Here is a 27,324-nt window from a genome sequence, read left to right on the forward strand (position 1 = left end):
AATCCATTTACATTTCCACCATTCACATTCATCTTCAGTATGAATCCATGATTGAATGTGGGAAAAATGTACCTTCCTACCAACGGTCAGGTTATTTTTCAACTGTAGCATAAAGGCGGGTGGTGTTTGGATCACTGAGCACCAGGTTTGGGTGTTCATGTTCTATCTGTCATTATAAACCACCTCCCTTCCCAATCAGTAATTCTTCATCTCAATGCAGGCTCAGGAAACAAAGTGCTTCTGAGGAACATGAGAAGAGATGGATCAAAGTGGGATGGCAAGATGCAATCCTGAGGGCAAGATCAGTAGCTCGGGCAGCTGAACTAGAAAACCTGTAAGATCAACTGGCTGAGCAATCTTTACGTAAAATGGGACATTTGGTTTTGATAGGACCTTAGGAAGTCAAGACTAGATGGACTGTGGTCTCACCCAGCATTGAGATTGTCTCTGTTTCTATGTAAACCTAATCTAATGTAGATTATAATATCTCTTCAGGGCAGGTTTATGGACACATGAAACACTGCAGCTTTGGTGGGAAGTTATCCAAATCTGTCATCACCTAGTGGCATAGCGTAGATCCTGTGACATTATTATATCCATTTTTAGACTCAGAGCTTTGGTTGTGCTACACAGTTGTTGAGTTCAGTAGGACTCATCAACAGTAGGAAGGTAGATCTTTCAGACACGGGGGTTGGGGGGGGGTGGTTTGGGTGGGGGTTAGGGTGATGATGGTGTGTGTGGAGTGAAGCCTTGGCAACCTGATGAGATGACATCAGTAACCTCTGGTTAGTTAGAAGGGAAAAATGATTGTCCCAGATGCGAGTCCTGTCAATCTTTGGGGATTGTAGCTACATAGTCTTCTGGATGAGTATATGGGATTTAATGGGATTGGGGGTTATAGATAGGTCTATGGATTGGTAGGTATTGATGTGATCGGCGCAACTTGTGGGCCGAAGGGCCTGTTTGTGCTGTAGTGTTCTAGGTTCTATAGTCAAAGTGTTAAGGGCACACCACTGATTCTTCATCATCTTACCTGGTGTTTGGTAAATTGAAAGGTGGAATTATATCAGGGGAGGTTGCTAGATTGTGTAGGCCATGGACCAGACCTTTAATTCCTTTGCTGGGTGGTTAATGTTCAGAACTCAATGCAAACCAGACTTCAAAGCAGTCAATGCAGTAGTTCTCAAGCCATTGTTGATGATACAGAGAAGGAAGAGAAGTTGATAGGGGGTAAGGTAAAGGGGAAAGGTAAAAGCTCTCATTCTCGGTTCTTTGGGAAAATAGACAAAATCCAGTCTTGAAACTAATACAGGAGCTAAGTTGGCCCTGTGGAGGTTTAGTTGCTGAAAGGATGTTGGAAAAGTTGTGGGTGTTGTCACAGAGGAGTCTGTTGTCTAAAATGGTTTCAGTGTGCCTCATTTTGCTGAAGATTTATCCAAATCCTATTCATCATCAGAATGAGTAGAAGTTGGATTCATGATGCAGTCTTTCGATTGTTTTGGAGATTTGCTGGATCTTGACCTCGGCAGCGTCGGTGAACCTGAGGTAGTTTTGTATCCTGAGTTGGTTCCTGGCGCTGACAGACGTCAGGTCTTTTTTCTCTTCTGCAAACTCGAGCCTTGCCGGCTCGGCTCCTCGGCAAACTCTTGCAGGGCGCTGTCGTAACTTTCCGGAAGCAGCTTTTCCAAGTGCTCCCCCGTCTCCTCCAGGAGCAGGGCCGTGCTGTGCTCTCCTCCCACCTCTTGGGGTGTGGTGGGTGAGGGGGAGGATGTCAAGGCCCCTGATGTTGGTTTGCTCTCCTGCTTTCCCTGAGAACTGGTGGATTGCTGTTGCTGGGCAGCTTTGATTGTGCAGTTGGCCACCATGTGGCCGATGCTTTGGCAATAATGGCACTTCTTAGGCTGGGGGGCCAGTTTACATTCCTTGGCATGATGATCCAAACCACCACAGTTGTAGCATCTAAAAAAAAATCAAAAACACATGAATTAATGCATCCAAGGGGTTTCCACTCAGCACAATTTGCCTGAGATCAACCAATCACAAAAACCCACACTGAATTATTACAATTAAAATTGTTACAATAAAAGCTAACCCTGCCCACAAAACTATTCATGCCCCCAGACTGATTAAAGTTTATTTATTATGTCACAAGTAGGCTTACATTAACACTGCAAGAGATTAGTCACCAAGGGGAGATCCCACTAGTCACACGCGTTTGCAGATCCTCAGAAGGCTCTTAAATTAAGCTGATTCTTCTGGACCATTTTAAAAGCTTTTGCGTTTTAGTGTTTTCATAAATTTATTATAAAGCTGCCCAATGTCAAAAGCAAGTGTCCCGTGAAGTTATTCTAAACCATTTCTAAGCATCTGAAATTGGATTGCTCACTGGTGATAGGTTGCCATTGTGACTAAAATGCTTATTTTTATTTGACAATCCACTTTCGGTTGTATTAATCAAACTGCACCAAGTTACTTCGATAGATAAAGGAACACGTTTCTGAGCATTTCACATTCTAAGAGGTTGCCCGATCACACCCATTCATAGAAGGTTTTATGTTTGCCAATGTGAAAATGAATTTGAGTGGCATGTTGAAAAAAGTACTTTGGGATCCTGTACATCAACCAGAGAGGGTAAAGACTCGTTTTAAAGTGTCAGCCAAAAGATGCCCCTCCCATGTTGCAGCCCCACCCACGGTGCAGCCCCTCCCATGGTGCAGTCCTGTCCACAATGCATTACTCCCTCAGAACTGACCCTCTGAAAGTACAACAGCCCCTCCCAGAGCAACACTCCCTCGATACTGCCCCTCTCAGTGTATCACTCTTTCAATACTGACCCTCTTACAGTGCAGCACTCCCTCAGTACTGCCCTCCCACAGTGCAACACTGCCTCAATACTGCCCCTCTCATAGTGCATCACTCCCTCAATACTGCCCCTCTCATAGTGCATCACTCCCTCAGTACTGACCCTCTCAGTGCATTGCTCCCTCAGTACTGCCCCTTCCACAGTGCATCATCTCCTCAGTATTGCCCCTCCCACAGTGCAACACACTCTCAATACTGCACCCACCCCCCCAACCCACCAAAGTGCAACACTCCTCAGTATCTTGCATCCAAAAGTGTAGTGTTCTTTTAATACTCTCCTGCCAACTGTACAGGACTCCCTCAGTAAAAATATTCTGGTAGCAAAGAGCCAGCAATGAAAATACTTAGTCCTTCATTTTGAATTCTGATATTAAAAATTCATGCAGATATGCAGAGAACTGCATTAGGGCCAGGAAGTCATAAAGCTCATTATAAAATGAATACAAGTTCATTCCTATAGCATGCCATGCAAGGATCCTCACTAATCTGCATTACCATTGAATTACCAGTAGGGGGCAACATCCCACCATTAACGACATGGCCATTAAAGAGCCTCTTTACGTTCTTCCATATCCTGACCCATGCTTCTATTTTCTTTTACTGCTGAAATTTGTGGCTGTTACTAGGCATTATTACTAACTACTTCCTATTATGTACAAAGCACCAACACGGAGTACGCACTCTTTCAACCCTATATACATCAGGGGTGTTGGTTGCAGCTTATTACTCACATTCAGACTCGTACTTACACTCATTCATCTATCAAATAGGCATGTTGTATTCCTGATTGTACTGCCGGTGCAGTTACACTCTTTCCAGATAATCCCCAATGCACCCACATATCTACACACACATGCAACTGTGGCTCACTTATTGGCACTCCAGCCTGCCAACCTGAAGGTGCGGGGTCCCAAGTCCAAGTCCAACTCCAAGACTTGAGCCTAAAGATCAAGGCCAGCACTCCAGTGTAGTAGTGAGGAAGTGCTGCACTTAAGTCAAAAAAGGATTTAAAATCCGCCATTGGGAAAATGGTAAGAGTCCATTATAAAGAATGTAATGGCAGAGCATTTGGAAATGCATAACATAATCAGAGTCAGCATGGTTTCATGAAAGGGACAAATTTGGAAGGAATTAGAGGGGAGTTAAGGAGGGAAGTTTTTACCCACTGGAGCGTGGGCAATCTGGAGCTCACAGCCTGACAAAGACTGGGAGGGACAGAATCCCTCATTTCATTCATAATAAACACTTGCATATGCCCTTGAAATGATGTAACCTAAAGCAGTACAGGCAGAGAGCTAGAAGGTGGATTGGACAAGACAAATCTTTCTGGGCTAGTACAGATACTGTGGGCCAAATAGCCTCCCCAAGACATAAATTTTATATGTTTCTGTATTTCAAAAAATGCAGATCTGTTTTCCCGCTACACACATAATAGTCGTGTATTCACAGATATGTTCACATATATTTATATATACTCAACAGATTAGTAATGTGGAGAGGCAGAATAATGCTCTGGGTACCTGGGTTCAAACCCCACCGCGACAGATGGCGAAATTTGAGTTTAATAAAAATTGGAGTGTAATGATGATACTTAACTGATGTGGCCTACGTGTGACTCCAAACCCACATGTGATTGATTTGTAAATGCCCTCTGAGTTGGCCTAGGAAGCCACTCAGTTGACCTATATAGACGCATGTACAGAACTGCCCTTGGACACGCATGGGCACATGCACGCACGCACGAACACACACACACACATGTGCATATGCACGCACGCGCACACACACACACACACACATGTGCACATGCGCGCGCACGCACACAGACACACACACACATGCGCATGCACACATACACACACATACCCTCCTGAGTCAGCTAAGGAAATAACTATTGGCCCAAAGCTGAATTCTTGGAAGAATGAAACATGTAATCAATCATAAACCAGTCCAAAGACATGTGGGTTAGGTTGATTGGCCATGCTAAAATTGCCCCTTAGTGTCCCAAGATGCATAAATTAGAGGGATTAGTGGGTAAGTATGTAGGGATATGGGGTTAGGGCCTGGGTGGGACTGTGGTCGGTGCAGACTCAATGGGCCAAATGGCTCTTTCTGCACTGTAGGGTTTCTATGTTTCTATGATTTCTTTCACTAGAACAGATTTTGAAATCATTCTCGATTCGTGTACACATCATGTTGTGCACTGGGAGCAGTGTCAGGCATGCAAACACATGTTGCTTCTTGAATCTGAATTGCAACATTACTGTTGTTTACTTTGTGTGATTCTGTGGCTTGATGTTATTGGGGAAAATGGTCTCATTATATCCACATTAGTCACCAAAGGATGGCAACGCTGCCTAAGCCATTAACTGCAGGCCCCAGGCTAGGAAAGGAGAATAGGCCTTCCTTCCTGTTCCAAGTCACTATTCACTGCTGGTCAGTATGGGTGTTTGGACTTTGGGTGGAGAGAGGTTTTACCTGGGCTCAGGCACCCTCAGTCTTCAGTCTGTATGAGTTTGTACATAGAGAACGCAGATAAGATTAGGAATACAGGAACAGAGGGAGGTTTTTTAGCCCCTCACAGCCCATTCTACCATTCTATTAGATCATGGTTGATCTGTGCCTCAACTTGGTATTTTGGTCCATGTTACTTGGTCTCTTACACAACAAAGGTTATGAAGAAACCTCAAAACAGAATAGACAAGAGAGAGTGGAAGCAAAGCAGCCACAAAATGGCATTCCAGAATGGGCATCTGATATTAACCATCCCCTCCTGACCCTTGAAGGCAACAAAATAAGTGATGCAGAATAAATAATTCATGAGGCTCAATTGGTAAATAAATACAATGGTGGTTCAGGCTCAATTAATCAATGTCATTGCTCCCAATCACCATGGAAATATTAAATGAAAATCAATCACACTGATAACGAGAGAATAAGGTCACAAGGGCTCTTCTCTAACTAACTGTACACCCTCAGGGGCTACACACTCCCATCACTACACAATTTCCTCACCCACTCACTACCTCATTTTTGCTGAGCCCTCAAGTTATCATAGAATCCCCAGTTACCGTAGAATCCCTGCAATGCAGAAGGAGGCCATTTGGCCCATCGAGTCTGCAACAACCACAATCCCACCCTGGCCCTATCCCCATAACCCCATGCATTTACCCTAGTTAAGCCCCCTGACACTAATAGACAATTTAGCGTGGCCAATCAACCTAACCCACACATCTTCGAACTGGGCGGAAACCAGAGCACATGGAGGAAACCCATGCAGACACAGGGAGAATGTGCAAACTCCGCACAGACAGTGACCCAAGCCGGGAATTGAACCCGGGTCCTTGGCGCTGTGAGGCAGCAGTGCTAACCACTGTGCCACCCCAGTTATTGCGACTCCCCCTCCCCCAGTCTCTCTCATTCCCTCTCCGTTTATCTTTCTTCCTCTCTCTGCCTCCCTCTGTCAACAATAATAACTTTCATTTATATAGCAACTTTGACAAAGATACAAACGAGGAGCAGGAGTAGGCCATTCAGCTCCTCAAGCTGCTCCACCATTTAATAAGATCATGACTGGTCTGATAATAACCTCAAATCTGCATTCCGCCTACCTCTGTTAACTTATCACCCCCTTGTTTACCAAGAATCCAACCACTTCAGTCTTTAAAATATTCAAAGGCCAGGATCCAATCACATTCACGCTGGTGGGGTTTTCACATCCCACTGCATTGAACGAAGATTTGACTGGCCGCCAAATTCTCCGACCTCACTGCAGCTGGAGCGCGGCATGTATGACCAGTAAGATAGTGCCCAAGGGCTGTGAATGGGATTTTCCAGTCCCCCTGCAGTGTGTTATAGGGTAGCAATGTCAGCTCAGCAATAGCCACCGACAGAATCTTCCAGTCCCATCAATGTCTATAGCCCGCTGCATTGTTTGCCCATCCAGATACGAGACGGGGGGGTGGGGAGAAAGACTTGCCTTCAGCAGGACTGGAAGATCTCCTGGCGGAAAGGGCTGTAAAATCCCACCCTCTGCTCTCATCACCTTTTCATGAAGAGAATTCCAAAGACTCATGGCCCTCTGAGTGAAAAAAGCCTATCAGTTTTATATGAGCAACCCTTTCTTTTTAAACAATGACTCCTAGTTTAAGATTCTCCCACAGGGGAAAAATTCTCTCCACATCCATTCTGTCAAGACTCCTCAGAATCTTCTATGTTTCAATCTAGTTGCCGCTTACTCTTCTAAACTCCAGCAGATATAAGTCTGGTCTGGCCAACCTTCCCTCATAGGACAACACACCCCTGCCAGGTATTATTCTGGCAAACATTCTCTGAACGACTTCCAACATTTATATCCTTCCTCAAATAAGGTGAGTAATACTGCACATAATACTTGAAATGTGGTCTCACTAGCATCTGTACAATTGAAGCATAACCTCCCTATTTTTGTATTCAATTTCCCTCACAACAAATGCTAAAATTCCATTAGCTTTCTAAATTACTTGCTGTGCATGCATACTGGTCTTTTGCGATTTATTCAATAGGACATCCAGATCCCTCTGCATCACAGAGCTCTGCAATCGTTCAACATTTAGACAATGTGTTTATTCTTCTTCCTGCTAAAATGGGCAATTTCACATTTTCCCACTTTCACGTGATTTGTCGGATCATTGCAAATCACTATACCTTTTTGCAGCCTCCTTCTGTCCTCTTCGCAATTTACTTTCCTACCTAACTTTATGTCGTCAGCAAATTTAGCAACTCTCGGATTTGTGCAACATTTAAACATTAGTACGTTACCTGTTAAGTAATCTTAACACATTTATCTCTTTTTTGCAAACAAATTCCTTCAATCACTGGATTCAGGCCAAGAAAATTACAACTTTAATCACTTGTCCTATTCATCCTTCATCCAAGTGATTTATATAAATTGTGAGGTCCCAGCACTAGTCCCTGTGGCACACAACTCATTACAACTTGCCAACTTGAAAAAGACTCATTTATGCCTACTCTCTGCTCCCTGTTAGCCAGCCAATGATCTACCCATGTGTTATCCTCTATTCTACACCATAAGCTTTTATTTTCCACAATGACCTATGATCTTGCGCCTTATCAAATGCCTTCTGGAAATCTAAATACAGTGCATCCACCAGTTCCCCTTTATCAATAGTACCTGTTACTTATTCAAAGCATTCTAATAAATTGGTTAGACATGATCTCCCTTTGACAAAACCACATTGACCCTGTATAATTGCCTTCAGTTTATCTAAGTGCCTTGCTATGACTTAATTAACAATAGCTTCTAACATTTTCCATGTGACAGATGTTAAGCTAACTGCCTGGAGCTACCTGCCTTTTGTCTCCTGCCCTTTTTGAATAATGGAGTTACGTTTGCTGTCTTCCAATCTAGTCTTCCCCTTCCTACTTTGGTAATCTTTTTCACCCCCATAATCCTCCAAGATTGTTACCTTCTTCCCATTCTGACCTCTCGCACACCCCCACATTTAATCACACCATCAAATGTAATGAAACATGAATGAGAATTTCAGCAGCAAAGACATGGAAGCAGTGGTCAAGGCAGGCGATGTTACGGAGGACTTAATAGGGGCATAGATATGCGGTTGGAATTTCAACTAGGGATTAAATGCAACATCAAAGTTGCGGACAGTTTGGTTCAGCTGCAGACGGTTGCCAAGCCGAGGGATGGAGTCAGTGGCTAGGGAATGGAGATTGTGGTGACTGAAGACAATGGTTTCCGTATCAGTAATAATTCTTGCTCACCAGTTAGGGGAAAAACAACCACACGTTTGTTTACAGTTAAAGGCTACACAGATGCTTCTCCCGAGAAGGATCTAGCACAGCAAGCCCTGTTTAGCAGGGTGATCCCCCACCCTGCTCCCCGATTGATTCTCTGGGTTATGTAACCCTTACTCTGCAGATTGATCCTTAAAGGGACAATCACCACATTATCACTTTCTCTGCCTTTGTATGTGTCTCTATCTCACTCTCTGTTGTTGGCTCTTTGACTCTATTTCTCTGTGTGTGCGTGTCTCCATATCACTCTCTGTCTATAGCTCTTTAACTCTGTTTCCCTGCCTGTGTGGGTCTCTATATTACTCTGTCTGCAGCTCTTTAACTCCGTTTCCCTGTGTGTGTGTGTGTGTGTGTGTGTGTGTGTGTGTGTGTGTGTGTGTGTGTGTGTGTGTGTGTGTGTCTCTTTAACTGTTTCTCTCCATGATTCTCTCTCTATCTCTCGATCCAGTATTTGTCATTGACCCAGGTTGTTGCAATATTTAACATCTCGTTTACACTCAGCCAGTGTCAGCGACAGTCACAACTCTCTCATCCCCTTTTTGTGCTGTAGTGTTAATTTCAGCTACCCTTGTGGATTTAACATCAGAGACACCAGCTGAGACTTCAGAAAATGTCCCGACATCAGTCTTTATTTTCACATATTACAGCTTCATGACATTTAATACTTCAGCCTGTTTAATATCCTGCAGGCCACATTCTCCAACTGGTGTAATCTAACAGACTCTAAGCATTTTGTTTGCCTGAGGTCCCGTCTGCTATTTTAGGCAGATTTGGAAAGGCTCTGAAATTCTCTGACCCACCCCAGGGTTGGGCATCTTTCAGGTGTCTTTGGAGCACATGATATTGCCCTCTTGCAGAAATAGTGTACAATGGAAACCAATTTATCTTCACTCTGCGCCCCACTCTCTTTCAGTCTTTTCCCCATTTGGGATGTTTTACAATGTTAAAGGCACTATTTAAATACAAGTTGCTATTTGTCATTAGCTAACACTCCCTAGACACACATTGGAAAGTAATGTTGTTTAAGGACCAGAGGTTGAATTCCAACTTGTTGCTGCCAAGAAACCCTCCCCATTCCCACCTCACCTGTCTCCCTTGGGCCTTCGCTTTTGCACGTTCTTCCCTTTAGGCCTCCTTTCACTCCCGATGCAGGAGGTGCCACCCGGGCCAGTTACCCGTATCGATTCCAGACCTTTGGAGGATTTCTTAAACGTAAACTCCACCGGCTCTCCCTCTTTCAAACTGCGAAAGCCGTCCATGTGCAGCTTGCTCTGAAAAACATTGCCCAGAGAAAATGTAAAGAAATTGGAGTTAAATCAAAAGCACCAAATCTCCCAATGGTTTTAGTTCATCCCAAAGCAATTCCCAAATTATCCTTGATTGAAAACAATAAGGAGTTCGGTAATGGCAAGAGTGGAACAGTATCCCAGCAGAATCCCACTTGCATGATGTGCGCCTGTCAGTTGTCCTGGTCTCTTGGCTTTGTACAGGATGTCTATGTCCAGTTCACTTTGCAATGGTAGATACAAGCTTCAGCAAACACCCCAAGTCCTAATGTACAATGTAGCCAGATATAAAAGTGTGCGCATTAAAGTAAATATCAAATCCATAGCACCAATAATGATGTACCAAATTAGAAAAATACCAGAATTGCCAGACCATAAATGCACCCTACCATAAGGCACACCACAATTTTAAATTGAAATTTTTTTGGAAATAGTTTCCATAACTACAAGTTGCATGGCAATTTTCAGTGAATTTTTACCTCAGAAGAAGACTATGTTTTATGGTCCAGCAATTTCCAATATGTTTATGTCCCAGACACACCACGTTTCCTGGGGTGGCACAATGCAGAGTGGTTAGCACTATTGCCTCAAAGCGCCAGAGACCCAGGTTCAATTCCGGCCTCGGGTCACTGCCTGTGTGGAGTTTGCACATTCTCCCTGTGTCTGCGCAGGTTTCCTTTGGGGTGCTCCAGTTTCCTCCCACAGTGCAAAGATGTGCAAGTTAGATTGATTGGCCATGCTAAATCTGATTGGATGATGTCAGTCAGACCGTCTTTTCTCTCCATTTCCAATATTGGAATAACGAATTATCAAAAGTGTTCAAAAAGTATGCTGTCCCTCTGATATTACTGCTGTGCTTGTAGTGCCTGGGAGATTATCTTGAATCTCAAGAGATCCCAGGAGAGCCTGGGAGGTTGGAAGTTTTGTCCAAACAAAGTCAAACAAATACAGAGAGAGTAGCGCCTACTCACCTACCCCAACTAGTAGTGAGGTTAAAGCAATCCTGCCAATCATGTTCCCATCCCCCTAACCCAGCACCTCCCTCTCTGGTTTATTCCAGTGATTCACAGCCAAAACTCACTGGTGGCTGCAAAACATCACCCAACAATGGGTTAGCCATGACGATAAGTCTTGGCAAACCACAGAAAGTGCTTCAACCAGGCTTGGTCATTTCCTCAGGCAGCATCAACAGGCACATGCATATTACACATGTGTGCACACACATGTACATTTTCCACCAAGGAAGTTTGTTTGGTTCAGATCATCGCACACTTCCCTTTGAGGAGTGGTGAAGGGGTGCTGGAAGGATTAGCGCGCTATCATCCTCCTTGAATCACGTCATGATCCCTCCTTCCATGGCCAACAAGTCTTCAAGTGAGACCTGAAGCCAGAGCTTCAGGTTCAGAGGCAGGTTGCTACCCACAAGAACACCATCAGGACAAGTGCATCTGACCCAGTTTTCTCATGACTACCGAGAAAGGTTGGGGTCAACAGGAGGAAGCCCCTTCCTTCACCTCCTGCCTCACTTGGGATGTGCTAACTCAGCAGGGACACTGGACTGGGTGCCTAGGAGGAGTGTTGTTCACCATTCTATCCTAGGCCAGTTGTTGCATTTATCCACTGATTAATCCAATGGACACATCTGACATTAGAGAAAGGGATGGAACAAATCAGAGGATTGTATGAGTGGCCATCAGCTGAACATAATGGGCTGAATGGCCTCCATCTGTGCTACAAAATTCTGTGAAATTAGGCAGAGTAGATCTCTGTAGATTGTGCACTGTCCTGTGCACTGGGGAGGTGTGAGAACCTGTTTCAAATGGTCTTATAAACAATGGCAGACAGAAATTGGCAGCATTAAACTGGACTTTTGACATTGGTACAGAGCGTAGGAATAGTAGACCATCCAACCCCTCAAGTCTGCTCCGTATTCAATTAGATTATGGTTTCTCTACACTGCAGCTCCATTTACTCACCTTTGCTCCATATTCTATAACACCCTTACTCAATAACAACCTGTCAATCCCAGTGACTGATACCCTGCATCAAAGCCTTTTGGAAGAGGACAGCCCAATATTTTCACCTTCATATGAAAAAGTACCTCCTGCTTTCACTCCTCAGCATTCTGGATTTAATTATTGGGTTGGTCTGGGTTCCCCACCAGGGGGAATAGCGCATTCATACCCACCCCCATTGAATCCTTTTGTCATTTTAAACGCCTTGATTAGATCACTTCACAAACTCTAGAGACTAGGACAAGATCCAAACCAACTTTTCCAATGCAGTACACGAGGAGTGCTGCATTGTTTGGGGAGCTGTCTTTTGAATGAAAAGTAAAAGTTTATTCATTCGTCACAGCTAGGCATACATTAACAGTGCAATGAAGTTACTGTGAAAATCCCCAAGTCGCCACAGTCTGGCGCTTATTCAGGTACAGTGAGAGAGAATTTAGCATGGCAAATCCAACAGTGGTACTATTGCCTCACAGTGCCAGGGACCCAGGTTCGATTCCTGGCTTGGGTCACTATCCGTGCGGAATCTGCACATTCTCCCCGTGTCTGGGTGGGTTTGCTCCGGGTGCTCCAGTTTCCTCCCACAATCTGAAAAATGTGCTGGTTAGGTGGATTGGCCATGTTAAATTCTCCCTCAGAGTGCAATGGCATGTTGAACCAAGGCCACCCCCTGTCCTCTTAGGTTAGTCTACTCAAAGAATATAGTGAATATTCCCTGGTGTCCTGGCCAATGTTATTAAAAACAGATCGTACAGTCATTGAATCCTAGAGTGCAGGAGGAGGCCATTCGGCCCTCGATTATCTGATTTTTAATCATGTTTCCGATTATAGAAGCTTGCTGTGCATAAATTAGTCAGCCTGTTTCCTACATTACAACAGTGACTACTTTTTAGAAAGCACTTATTGACTGTGAACAGCCCTGAGGTTGTGAAAGGTGCTATATAAATGCAAGGCAGAATTTCTTGCTTTCTGTCTTTCCTCAGAGGGAAGCGGTACACCACATCCATACTGAGCTCTTGGTGTGACTGAGCTGTAGCTCAATTCTCTGTATATAGACAAAGCAAAGTTTAGTTTATTTATTAGTGTCACAAGTAGGCTTACATTAACACTGCAATGAAGTTACTGTGGAAAGCTCTTAGTCGCCACACTCCAGCACCTGTTCAGGTACACTGAGGGAGAATTTAGCATGGCCAATGCACATCTTTGGACTGTGGAAGAAAACTGGAGCACTCAGAGGAAACCCACGTGGACACAGAGAGAACGTGTTAACTCCACACACACAGTGACCCAATCCGGGAATCGAACCTGGGTCCTGGCACTGTGAAGCACCAGTGCTAACCATCAGTGCTGAAGAGGATATGCCCACTTCCTGCCTCAAATCTGCCATGAAGGAGGAACCATTGCTCGAAATACAGGTCACAATTTGCAGCTGTTCCCTGGTGCCTTCAGATCCATGGGGCTCAGAGTGAGAAGTGCATGGGTCAGATGCAAAACCCCCTCCCCCGCCCACGTGGGCAGCTCAAGAGCATTCCAGAACCTCCGATTCTGCAGGAGCTGAGAGTGCCATAAAGAAAAGGCTGATAATTACAGAGGGGTCCACTCTTAAAACCAGGAGAGACCATCAGTGTGTCAAATTGCACGATCACAGGATTGTATCAGAGTGAGAGGCACACCAAGGGTATAGGACATACCACCCACACACAACACACAAGGCAGCCAGCCTCCCGACTTGTCTCTTCATTTCATAATAAGAAAGAAAATTGTCCCTGGGTTTTTGTTTTTTTCCCCCCTTTTCTCTCTCCAATCGATAGGTTGAAGAAAGAGTGAAGTAAAATAACTCAAAAGTAATGGGGAAATTTTCCTGCAATAGTTCCTATTCACCACAAGCTTTAACTGCCACTTCTCCTAGGGGGCACCTTGTCCTTGTCGATCTCTGAGCTGCTTCGGACAGTCACAATCTGCATAAAGTCCGAGGAAAAGAATAAACAAACAGGAAACAAAGGGCCAGCCTCAGGGAGCCGCAGGGAAGAGGCTACTTGTCTCCACATCTTAAACCCTGAGGCCCAATTTGTCACGCAGGGACCTCACACCCCCACACCCTCTCTGCCATGCTTCCACTTTCCCCACCCCCCACACCACAGACAATTCACTGACCGCTTTAAATAAGTACATCTGGTCAATCCTGTGAGCTGACAACTGGATATTCAGGATGGGGTGGCCATTGCTGGCACTTACTTTGGGGGAGGGGAAGAATTAAACTAAATGGTTCCAGGATTCAGGGATACAAAAGAGTGAACTTCTCTTTTGTTGGCACATTAAAGCTGTAGATTTATCCCAGAGAGACAGTTAGATAGAAAGAGAGAGATTGGGATAGTGATGGGTAAATAGAACAAATTAATGAATAACAGCTTCCAATTATGTGGCCTTTTTAACAGAATGAAACGTCCGAAAGCACTTCACTGGAGTGTAGCCAGACAAAACTGGACACTGAGTCAGAGAGAAGACACTGGGACAGATGACCAATCAAGAAGGCAAGGCCACAGAGAGATGTGAACAGAAAGAAAAGACTTTGTAAAATAGATGTGCTTATAGACCGGGATCCATCGTAGGGTAATGAGCACAGGAGTAATGGATGGACAGACTTGATGGGAGGAAGATGAAAGCTCACGAACTCCCTGTTGATAGCTTCAGAAAATCGTGGGCTCCCAACCTGCAATTTGCCAGGCCTGTCATGCACAGCTGGTGGGTCCTGTTCAGGCATTTGTATAACACAGGGGTAAACTATTAGAGGGTACAGGTCTGTCACTGTGTCACATTGTGGTACAGTAATGGGGTACAGGTCTGTCACTATATAGTACTGGATACAGTGCCGGCGGATAAATGTTTGTCACTGTATAACACTGGGTACAGTACTGGTGGATAAATGTCACTGTATAATACTGGATATAGTACTGTTGGGTAAATGTTTGTCACTGTATAACACTGAATACAGTACTCGTGGATACAGGTCTGTCACTGTTTATCACTAGGTATAGTACCGGTGCACACTGGTTTGTCACTATAATATTGAATACAGTACTCGTGGGTACGGGTCTGTCACTATATATCACTGGGTACAGTATTGGTGGATAAATGTTTGTCACTGTATAACGCTGAATACAGTACTCGTGGGAAGATGTGTCACTGTATATCACTGGGTACAGTACTGGTGCACACAGGTTTGCCACTGTATATCACTGGGTACAGTACTGGCGGGTACAGGTTTGTCACTGTATAATCACTGGGTACAGTACTGGTGGGTACAGATCTGTCACTGTATATCACTGGGTACAGTACTGGTGCGCACAGGTTTGTCACTATATATCACTGGGTACAGTACTGGTGGGAACAGGTTTGTCACTGTATAATCACTGGGTACAGTACTGGTGGGTACAGATTGCTCATTGTAACCCAGAGACTCAGTAGTGGTGGGTGCTGATCTCTCACTGTATAGCACTGGAGTAAAGAATTGATGATTTCAGCTCTGTCACAATATCATTGGGGTACAGGTTTTGCATTGGGGAATAGGTGAAGTTTGAGAGGCTAAATCTAAGGCAAATACAGGTTATCACAGATTAAATTGTAAACTTTTTTCCTGTAGCCTGTGATACTCTTACACTGAATTAATGAGCTTCAGCCAACCTTTCTGTCAAAGCGATTACTCTGGTTACTCGGAGTTCACCCACATATCACAGCAAATGAAAAAATCCATGAATTAATAAACTCCTTAATTGTAAAATGCAAAAGCAAGATTGTGTCCAGATGTGAGTGACCCCAAGACCATGTCCAGATGTGAATGACCCCAGGACCATGTCCAGATGTCAGTGACCCCAGGACCGTGTCCAGATATAAGTGAAGCTAGGACCATGTCCAGATGTAAGTGAAGCTAGGACTGTGTCCACATGTGTGAAGCCAGGACTACGTCCAGATGTGAGTATGCCTAGACCATGTCCAGATGTGAGTGACACCCAGACTGTATCCAGATGCATGTGATTTCAGAGCCATGCCCCCCCAGATGTGACACCCAGGACTGTGTCCAGATGAGTGTGACCCCCACTGTCCAGATGTGATTGACTACAGAACCATGGCCAGAGGTGCATAACTCCAAATTATGTCTGGGTGTGTTTGTCTCTAGGATGACTATAAGAAGATCGATTTGCTAAAGCGACAGAAAATTAAGACAGCCTCTCAGAACAGGAAACATAAACAGCTATCAGTTTCTCTGAGCTAGTAAGTTCTGGGTTGAGCTTTCTCTCCAGGACCTGAGCACAAAAATCAAAACTAATGTTTCAGCGCAGTACTGAGGATGTGCTGCACTGTCAAAGGAGCCATCTCTCAAATGAGACCTTGGCATTATGTTGAAGAAGAACAGCATCCTGACTAATATTTATCCCTCAATCAAAATCACAAAAACTGATTAGTTGGTCATTATCCCATTGCTGTTTATGGGAGTTCGCTATGCACAAAATTGGCTGATGTTGTTTTCTGCATTACAACAGTGGGTACACTTCAGAGATCACTCCATTGGTGTAAAGCACTTTGAAATATCTGATGGTCATGAAAAGCACTATATAAATGCAAGTCTTTCTTTTCTTCCCTGCTTCAATCAACAGAGTCCCATTTAAAAAGAAGGTATACATCAGTCAACAGTGATGACTGATCACTTTGTCAATTCAGATCGGACATTTTGTTGTCCTTTAATGCTCCTCTCTCTGTGTCTTATCCTTGGTTCAGAATTGTTGAAATTATATAACTCCCACATGGAGGCAAAATCCATGAAGCAGCTCAAAATGCTGCGTAACTGGATATGAAGAGACAGAGGGGAAAGAGGGAAGGAGGGCAGGAAAACACTGAAGAGAGGAAATGAAACAGAAGTAAAAGATAAGAAAAGGACGGAAATAAGGAAAAACAGACAACAGATTACGATGGGGCAGCATTGTGACAGAATTGTTAGCCCTGCTGTCTCACAGCGCCAGGGACCCGGCTTCAATTCTCAGCTTGGGTCACTGTCAGTGCCGAGTCCGCACATTCCCCTGTGACTGTGTGGGTTTCCTCTGGGTGCTCTGGTTTCCTCCCACAGTCCAAAAGACATGCAGGTTAGATGCATTGGCCATGCTAAAAATTCTCCCTCAGAGCACCAGAACAGGTGCCGGAGTGCGGCAACTAGAGGATTTTCACAGTAACTTCATTGCAGTGTTAATGTAAGCCTACTTGTGACATTAATAAATAAACTTTAAAATACTTTAAAAAGAAATGGAGGTGAAAAGGCAAAAGAAATTTGCAAGACATTTGAATTTTTTGTAATTCATTCACGGGACATGGACATCACTGACCTGGCCAGCATCTATTGCCCATCCCTAATTGCCCGAGGGCAGTCGAGAGTGCTGTGGCTCTGGAGTCACATGTAGGCCAGACCAGATAAGGACAGCAGATTTCATTCCCTAAAGGACATTAGTGAACCAGATAGGTTTTTTTCCGACAATCGACAATGGTTCCATGGTCATCAGTAGATTCTTAATTACAGATATTTTTTATTTATCTAATTTGTTTGAAATATCTACATAAATGGTTATGGGGGCAGCATGGTGGCACAATGGTTAGCACTGCTGCCTCACAGTGCCAGGGATGTGGGTTCGATTCCAGCCTTGGGTGACTTTCTGGAGTATGCACATCTTCCCCATAGCTGCGTGGGTTTCCTCCAGGTGCTCCAGTTTCCTCCCACAGTCCAAAAATGTGCAGGTTAGGTGGATTAGCCAGGTTAAGATGCTCTGTTGGAGAGTCAGTGCAGATTCAAAAGGCCAAATGGCCTCCTTCTGCACTGTGGGGATTCTATGATTCAATTTCTTCTTCATTCTCAGGATGTGGGCATCAATGGCATGGGTAGCAAATATTGTCCATTCCTAACTTTTTTTATCAATTCATGGGACATGGGCGAGCATTTATTGCCCATCCCTAGCTGCCCTTGAGAAGGTGGTGGTGAGCTGCCTTCTTGAATCATTGCAGTACATGTTCTGTGGGTTGAGTCACAATGCCATTAGGGAAGGAATTCCAGGATTTTGACTGAGTGGCTGTGAAGGAACGGCAATATATTTCCAAATCAGGATGGTGAATGGCTTAGAGGGGAGCTTACAGGTAGCGGTGTTCTCATGTATCTGCTGCCCTTGTCCTTCTAGATGGAATTGCTCATGGGTTTGGAAGGTGCTGTTAATGGATCTTTGGTGAATTGCTGCAGTGCATCTTGTAGATAGTACACATTGCTGCTAATAAGTGTCGGTGGTGGAGGGAGTGGATGTTTGTATATGTGGTGTCAATCAAGTGGGCTGTGAAAAGATGGTGATGGGCCACATTCATGAACTGACGTGTGGCAATTTCATATAACTGACTGCCTCACAAGGCTACTTTGGAGAGACAATGTTGTGTGGGATTGGAATCACATAAAAGCCTTCAATGGGTAAGGTCAGCAAATTCCCCACGCTAAAGACCCAAGATTGAATTAGTTAGCTATTCATATTCAGTTTTACCAATACCCTATTTTTTATTTCTTGAAGGAAAAGATCAATAATAATGAGGAAAGGGGGAATTAATCAATAATCATTGATACAGGAACGATTGATCAAAACTCAGTGATAGATTGATGAATGATCAGTGAGAGAGGAAGAGGACTTGTGGTTATAGTGGCGTAGAGGTGATGTCCCAAGCTTCAGGTCCCAGCAACAGGGCTTGTTGACCACGGAAGGAACATTCATGATGAGGTTCAAGAGATTGATAATGAGGGGGAATGTGTGCATGAAGATACACTGGAAAACAATGATAGAAGAGTGGGGATTGATCAGTGATAGAGAAAAGGAGGTTGATAATAATAGTGGCAAAGAGGAGAGGGATTAATCAGTAAGAATTGTGGGGAGTATTCCCATGTTGGAATGCTCAGTACATCTGAATTAAGTAGTAAAAGATTGCAGTATCATATTTATGATGGTTACTTTGTGTTCCAAACACAGCCAGCTAATTCATTAAAGCCATAGCGAACTCCCTCCTCTAATTTGGGATAAATGGACTAGATTTTCATGCTCAGAAAGATTAACATTCCCAGTAGCTGAATAGGAGAGAAAGAGGGACAGAGTTGGAGAGTGGGAGAGTGAATAGGAATTGAGTTTGGGAGTAGAGGAGACACAGAGAGATCCTTTTTCTTTTATTTATTAGTGTTACCAGTAGTTTACATTAACGCTGCAATGAAGTTACTGCGAAAATCCCCTAGTCACCACACTCTGGCGCCTGTTTGGGTACACTAAGGGAGAATTTCTGCAGAGAATATCATTAGATTGCCCCCCTGCCCCGTTACATAAGAACTTGCTGAACTGAAGAGGTAGGGTTTGCTTAAATTGTGTTGTGATCATTGATGCATTCAAAATGCCTTTAATAGACCTATAGGCATTAGCATATGGCCAATGATTGAATTGTTCAGCAGCTGCTCTGCGGCCTGGGCTCCATGGCAAGCCCCCTTTCACACAACACATTAGATTGCCGTTGAAATCAATCACCTCACAATTAACTGCGCTTATTTCCTCACTATGAAAACAGCTGGATGGGACAGGCAGCCCAAGGGAGAACTGCGCTGCAGCACTAAAATGGGACCTGGGAATCTGGGACAGATACGAGAACATTATACAGGACCAGTCATATACACCAGCTTTTTAAGTTTCTTTTAAGTTTATTTATCAATAAGTACGCTTACATTAACACTGCAATGAAGTTACTGTGAAAATCCCCTAGTCTCCACACTCCGGCATCTGTTCAGGTACACTGAGGGAGAATTTAGCATGGTCAATGCATCTAACTAGCACGTCTTTCAATCAAACTCGAGTCCCCGGCACTGTGAGGCAGCAGTGTTAACCACTGCGCCACTGGTATAATTAACAGAACAATCTACGTACAGCTTTATAACATACAGAACCATCCGTGTATCCACCTTTATGACACAGAACTACTGTCACTGATTTTTTTTTAATGTACGGGACAATTCACGTGACACAACCTGACAATATACTGTCTCGTCCTTAGTTATAACTTTTACAATGGACATTTTTAATGTACATAACCACTAATATACTTCAGCTTTCTAATATACAGGATCATTCCCATACACCAGAATTGTAACCTGCATCTGCATTTCCATAGCACCTTTAATTTGGTTAACAAGTCCCAAGTTGTTTCACAAGTGCATTATCAAACATGTTTTGAAATTGAATCACATAAAGAGATATTAGGACAAGTCAAAGTTTGGTGAAAGAGTTGGATTTTAAATGACAAGAGATTTATTGATTTATTATTGTCACATGTATTAGTATGCAGTGAAAAGTATTGTATTTTTGAACGCTATACAGACGAAGCCTACCGTACATAGAGAAGAAAAGGAGAGAGTGCAAAATGTAGTGTTACAGTCATAGCTAGATATAGCTATGGTATAGGTACAACTAAAGAGGTAGAAAGGCAGAGAGGGAAGCATTCAGGCCTAGGCAGCTGAAGGCACAGCCACCAACAGCAGAGCAACTGAAATCAGGAATGTGCAAGAGTCCAGAATGGGAGGAATGCAGAGTTCCGGCAGAGTTGTAGGGCTGCATGTAGTAACAGAGTTATGGTGGAGACAATCACTGAAGGGTTTAAAAACAAGAATGAGCATTTTAGAGTTGAGGTGTTTCAGCACTGAGATCTAATATAGATCAGCAAATCCTGGGATAATGGGTGACTGGGGCTTTCTGCCAGTTTTGGATGAACCAAAGTATATTCTTATTTCTTTATTTATTGTCACCAGTACGCTTACATTAACACTGAAATGAAGTTATTATGAAAATCACCTAGTCGACACACTCCGGCTTGGGTGCACTGAGGGAGAATTTAGCATGGCCAATGCACCTAACCAGCATGTCTTTCAGACTGGAGGAGGAAATCGGAGCTCCTGGAGGAAAACATATGCAGACATATGGGGAGAATGCGCAGACTCCACATAGACAGTGACCCAAGCCAGGAATTGGATTTGGGTCCCTTGCGCTGTGAGGCAGCAGTGTTCACCACTGTGTCACTGTATGTGGACAGTGGAAGATGGGGAGGTCAGCCAAGAGCATGCTGGAATATTGTAAGTCTAGAAGTGCCAAAGGTATGGATAGGAGAATCAGCAACCGGTGGGCTGAGGCAAGCTGGAGTCGGGCAAAGTTGAAAGAAAAGATGGAAACATGCAGCTTTGTGATGCCACGAATATACAAGCATATGCACATACACCATCCCTATAACTCACAGGAAAATCCACATATACCAGCTTTATAATATATTGAACTACCATTATACACCAGCTTTATAATGTGCAAAACCATTCACAATCACTGCTGTGTAATATGCAGCGCTGGCAACATACGCCTGCTTGATGGTCCACTGCATCATCCGTAAACATTAGTTTTATAAAATACAAGGTCACCATAGACACAAGCTTCATGGTGCAGAGTACCAGCCACATACAACATTCATAACATACAGGGGTCATCCACATACACTAGCATTATTGTATACAGGGCAATTCATATAAACCATATTTACAGCATACAGGTATGCACCAGCACTATATTGTACAGAACCAGGCTACAACTATTCATGTGGAACATAGAAACATGTGTTGGCTATTTAATCCCCATCCATCCCCCTTAATGTCTCAGAAACCTCATGCAAATCATCCCTTAACCTTCTAAATTCCAGGAAATGCAATTTAGTTTGGTTAGTCTTTTTTTGAACTTTAACTCTCAAGAGTCCAGGTATCATTCTAGTACACTGCACTCCCTCCAATGCCAATACATGCTGCCTAAGATGTCATGCCCAGAGCTGCAAAGTATTTCAGGTGTGGATCACAGAATCTGTGCAGAAGGAGGCCATTTGGCCCATCAAGCCTGCACCGACAGCAATCCCACCCAGGCCCTATCCTTGTAACCTCACATATTTACCCTCCTAATCCCACTAACACTAAGGGGCAATTTAGCATGGCCAATTAAACTAATCCCACACATCTTTGGGATATAAGAGGAAACCGGAGCATCCGGAGGAAACCCACACAGACCCGGGTACAGAGTCCACACAGTCAGTGACCTGAGGCCAGAATCAAACCGGGTTCCCTGGCACTGTGAGGCAGTAGTGCTAACCAGTGTGTCACCATGCCACCCAATTAGGGCTGAAGCATGTTTTCTATCCCCTTGTATTCCATTAGCCTTTTTGATTATTTTTTGTACCTGTTTATAACATTTTAATGATCCAGGTACCTGGACCCACAAGTATCTTTGGATCCCACCTGTTTCTAGCTTTTCCACATTTAGAATGTACTCTGATTTATACATTTTAAATCAAGATCAATGATTTCAGCCAAACCGAAATGAATTTGCCATTGTTTTGCCCATTCACCTAATTTATTAATATCGCTTCATAATTTATGCTTCCATTTACACTGTTTACAATGCTGCCTACCTTTGTGGCATCCACCAACTTGGATATGTGGCTTTCATTCAGAAAGAGGGAGAATAGTTGCAATCTCAACACAGGTATTTGTGGGACATCACGAGTAATCCTGCCGATTAGAATACCTGCCCATTATCTCCTACTGTGCACTCAGTCAGTTTCTGTGCCAGGTCAATAACTTGCCTTCAATTCCATAAGCTTCAACTTTAGTTAATAGTTTCTTATAAAGCACTTAATCAAATATCAACACAAGTGTTCCATACAAGACCCCCCATGTCCTCTCCAACATCAGCAATATACACCAGTTTTAGAGTTTCCAGGTATCCAGATCATCAACAACCTCTCCTGGTCCCTCCACACTGACGCTATAGTTAAGAAAGCCCACCAGCGCCTCTACTTTCTCAGAAGCCTAAGGAAATTTGGCATGTCTGTTATGACTCCCACCAACTTTTACAGATGCACCATAGAAAGCATTCTTTCTTTTTGTATCACAGCTCCTGCTCTGCCCAAGACCATAAAAAACGACAAAGGGTTGTGAACGAAGCCCAGTCCATCACACAAACCAGCCTCCCATCCATTGATACTGTCTACATTTCTTGTTGCCTTGGAAATGCAGCCAGCATAATCAAGGACCTCACGTACCCCAGGCATACTCTCTTCCACCTTCTTCCGTCGGGAAGAAAATACAAAAGTCTATGGACATATAACCAACCGATTCAGTAACAACTTCTTCCCTGCTGCCACCAGACTTTTGAATGGACTTACCTCATTTTAGGTTGATCTTTCTCTACACCCTAACCATGGCTGTAACACTACATTCTGCACTCTCATGTTTCCTTCTCTATGTGTGGCACACTTTGTCTGTATAGTGCGCAAGAAACAATACTTCTCACTGTATACTAATACATATCTTGAGACATATAAGATGATGAATGGGATGGATAAGATAGAGGTGGAGAGACTCTTCCTGCTCAGAAAGGACAGTAGGACAAGGGGGCACAGCCTCAAGATAAAGGTGGGGGGGGGCGCGGTTTAGAATGGAGTTGAGGAGGAACTTCTTCACTCAAAGGGTGGTGAATCTCTGGAATTCTCTGCCCGTTGAAGTGGTGGAGGCTGCCTCGCTAAATATTTTTAAGACGCGGGTTGATAGGTTTTTGATAAGCGAGGGGATTAAGGGTTATGGGGAGAGGGCGGGAATGTGGAACTGAGCCACGACAGATCAGCCATGATCTTATTGAATGGCGGGGCAGGCTCGAAGGGTGAGATGGCCTACTCCTGCTCCTATTTCTTATGTTCTTATGTTCTATTATATGACAATAATAAATCAAACCAAATCAAAATGGAAGTATAATGGGCCAACCACATACAAGACCCACCAGCTTCACATATGACAGGAAATGTCACATTCACCAAATTTATAACATTAATCTCACAGGCCTTACTATTCAGAGGAGAGAAGGGGAGGTGGTGATGGTATGGGGCACATCATGCATACATTGACACTGATTTCTGTTTTTAAATTTATTTATTAGTGACACAAGTAGGCTTACATTAACACTGCAATGAGGTTAAAATCCTTGAGTCGCCACACTCTGGTGCCTGTTTGGGTATACTAAGCAAAAATGTAGTGTGATTAATGCAGCTAACCAGCACATCTTTTGGACTGTGGGAGGAAACCTTAGCACCCAGATAAAACCCACACAGACACTGGGAGAATGTGCAAACTCCACACAGACAGTGACCCAATGCCGGAATTGAACACAGGTCCCTGGTGCTATGAGGCAGCTTTGCTAACCACTGTGCCACCATGCCAGCTCTTTACTTTTATAAGAACATAAGAACATAAGAAATAGGAGCAGGAGTAGGCCAACTAGCCCTTCGAGTCTGCCCTGCCATTCAATAAGATCATGGCTGATCTGTCTTGGCTCAGTTCCACATTCCCACCCTCTCCCCATAACCCTTAATCCCCTCTCTTATCAAAAACTCATCAACCCGCGTCTTAAAAATATTTAGCGAGGCAGCCTCCACCACTTCAACGGGCAGAGAATTCCAGAGATTCACTACCCTTTGAGTGAACAAGTTCCTCCTCAACTCCGTTCTAAACCGCCCCCCCTTTATCTTGAGGCTGTGCCCCCTAGTCCTACTATCCTTTCTGAGCGGGAAGAGTCTCTCCACCTCTATCCTATCCATCCCATTCATCATCTTATACGTCTCAATGAGATCTCCCCTCATTCTTCTAAACTCTAACGAGTACAAGCCTAATTTATTCAGCCTCTCCTCATAGCTCAACCCCCTCAACTCCGGCATCAGCCTAGTAAACCTCCTCTGCACTCCCTCCAAGGCCAAAATATCCTTGTATAAGTAAGGCACATTTGCCAGAATAATATACAGACTTACATTTATATGCTGCCTTTCATGATCACTAGACATCTCAAAGCACTTTATATCTAATGGAGTAATTTTGAAGTGCAGTTCCTGTTGTAATGTAAGTATTGCAATGGGCAAGTTTCACGGAGCAAGCTCCCACAAACAGCATTAGGATAACAACTGGATATACTATTTGTGTGGTGTTGATTGAAGGATAAAAATCAAACAGGCAACGACTCCCTTTTCCCTCTTTAAAATAATGCAATGGGATCTTTCCCATCCATCCTGAGAGGTGCATCAGTTTAATGCTGTGCCCCAAATGGTAGCACTTCTGATAGTGCAGCACATTCTCAGTACTGCAGCCTTATGGTTTATGCTGAAATCCTGGAGCGAATTGGAACAAGAACCTTCTGGAATAGAGGTCAGATTGCACACTGCTGACGCACAACCCAAATAAAACATTGGGATGGGATTTTCTGGCCGCGTTCACCCCAAAACCAGAAAATCCCACCTGAGGTCAACAGACCTTTCCATGGTCCACCCCTCACCTACTCCGATTCCCGTGGCGGGCTGAACAGGAAAATTCACCCCATAAGCTTTTTAACCATTTTTAAGGATTTGTGTATCTGAACACCAAAGCCATCTATAATTTCAAAATCCTGCCATTTATAGTGCTTCCATATTTATCTTCCCAAAGTGTAGCAGTTCACATTTCGCCACGCTGAACTCCATCTGCCAACTGTCTGCCCACTTCATCGTCCTGTTCTGAATCCTCAAAATATCCTTACCATTATCAAAAACTTTTATCCCTTGACTTACATTGTTCATGAACACTCAGTGTCTCAAAGTGCTCTTTACAGCCAATAAATTACTTTTGGAGCGCAGGAATTTGGCTAAGTTTTAGATCATCTACAAACTCTAAAAGGCCACTCCATATCCCCAAGTCCAGGTTGTTTTAGAAACATTGTAGAAGGATTTTTTCTAAACTGGTTAAGGGAAAGCTCAGTGATTCAAATCAATGTGATTAATGAATGATTTGTACCTCCCCGACCCATCCCCCACATGTAACCTGAGTCAAACTGATCATTCAGCAGCCAGGGCTCTCACTTTGTTCCAAAGAACAGAAAAGGCTTGCATTTTTCTAGCACCAGTCACAATCTCTCTTTACAAATAATTAAATGATTTTAAAAGTACAGTCTCTGTTGTAATGGAGGGCAGACAGAAGCTAATTTGCACAACAAACTCGTATTAAGAGGTATTATATTTTGGTGGTTTTGGTTGAGAGATAAATATTGGCCAGGACACTGGGGCGAGCTCCTTCAAAAAAATTCTGTGATATATTTTACATTCACTTGAGGACATGGTTAGGTTTAGCAGCTTACCTGAGATATGACACCCTTGACTGAGCAGCAATCCCCAAGCACTACACTGGGCATGGCAGCCTAGATTTTGTACTCCGGTTCTTCAAGTGGAACCTAAGACACAGCATTCCAACTCAAGGCAAAAACCAAACACTGGAGTTTCTGGCTGCCACATACAATGCCATATAATAGTCAGCTGCTTATTCCATATTTGCTGGATACTGCTTTTATGCTACGTTGGTGCCGACTCCATTCTCCACTGTCTAGGCCTGACAATCAGTACTGGAGCTTCTGTCATCCTCTGCATTTCATGACCCCCACATCATAGCCGCCTTTCACAGCACCCTCTCCTTTATAACCCCAGCCCTCCCCACCCCCTCGACTCAGGACCCGTCCCGGCACTGTTTCAAGATTTAAAATTGTTCTGCTGGTCTCTGGGTGTAATCGTGAAGTCTTTTTGCCTTACTGGAATGACTACATCCATATCTGGAAAACTTGAGGCATTGACTCGACTGGCTACCTTGAAGATGAAATGGAGAAGTAACCATCAGGTGGAACACAATCAGTCTAACCAAGGTATTGTTTCAATTGGAGCTTTACCTGAGGTACAAATAAAGTTCCACTGCAGACAATCTCCATTGCTTTTGGCTGATATTATCCAGAAAATCCAAAATGCACAATTATAGGCTTTAACCAGGTTTTGTTGGAAAAGATGTAAATTTAAGCATTCTCTTGGTATCCTTTATCGTGAAACATGTTACTACAAGCCACTTGCAAGAACTTCTCTGGTGTTGGTAGAAGCCATGATGTGGGTATGCCGGCGTTGGACTGGCGTAAACACAGTGAAAAGTCTGACAACACCAGGTTTTAGTCCAACCTATTTATTTGATAATATACTCGCAAGCTTTCGGGTTAGTCACCTGACGAAGGGACTAACCCGAAAGCTTGCGAGTATATTATCAAATAAATAGGTTGGACTAAAACCTGGTGTTGTCAGACTTTTCACTGTTGGTAGAAGCCACAGTTAGAAATGTTAATCAAACAGTGCCAGTGTGCCAGATGGGCACTCCCTGGCCATGTCCCTGACCACTACAA

At 43.8% G+C, this 27,324-nt stretch overlaps 1 protein-coding gene across 1 annotated transcript in view; it reads right to left on the reverse strand.

Annotated features, from left to right (window-relative positions):
• Window positions 1-1,586: 1,586 nt before the first annotated feature.
• Window positions 1,587-27,324, reverse strand: part of LOC145357718 (protein lin-28 homolog A-like) — a 54,182-nt gene continuing 28,444 nt past the window's right edge. The window contains exons 3-4 of the mRNA XM_080211143.1: window positions 9,763-9,947; window positions 1,587-1,959 (exon numbers count right to left, since the gene is read on the reverse strand). Coding sequence (XP_080067269.1) covers window positions 1,587-1,959; window positions 9,763-9,947 — 558 coding nt within the window. The remainder of the gene's footprint in view (window positions 1,960-9,762; window positions 9,948-27,324) is intronic.

This window comes from Carcharhinus amblyrhynchos, chromosome 24, assembly GCF_965287045.1.
Source record: "Carcharhinus amblyrhynchos chromosome 24, sCarAmb.v2.hapA, whole genome shotgun sequence".
NCBI lineage: Eukaryota > Metazoa > Chordata > Chondrichthyes > Carcharhiniformes > Carcharhinidae > Carcharhinus > Carcharhinus amblyrhynchos.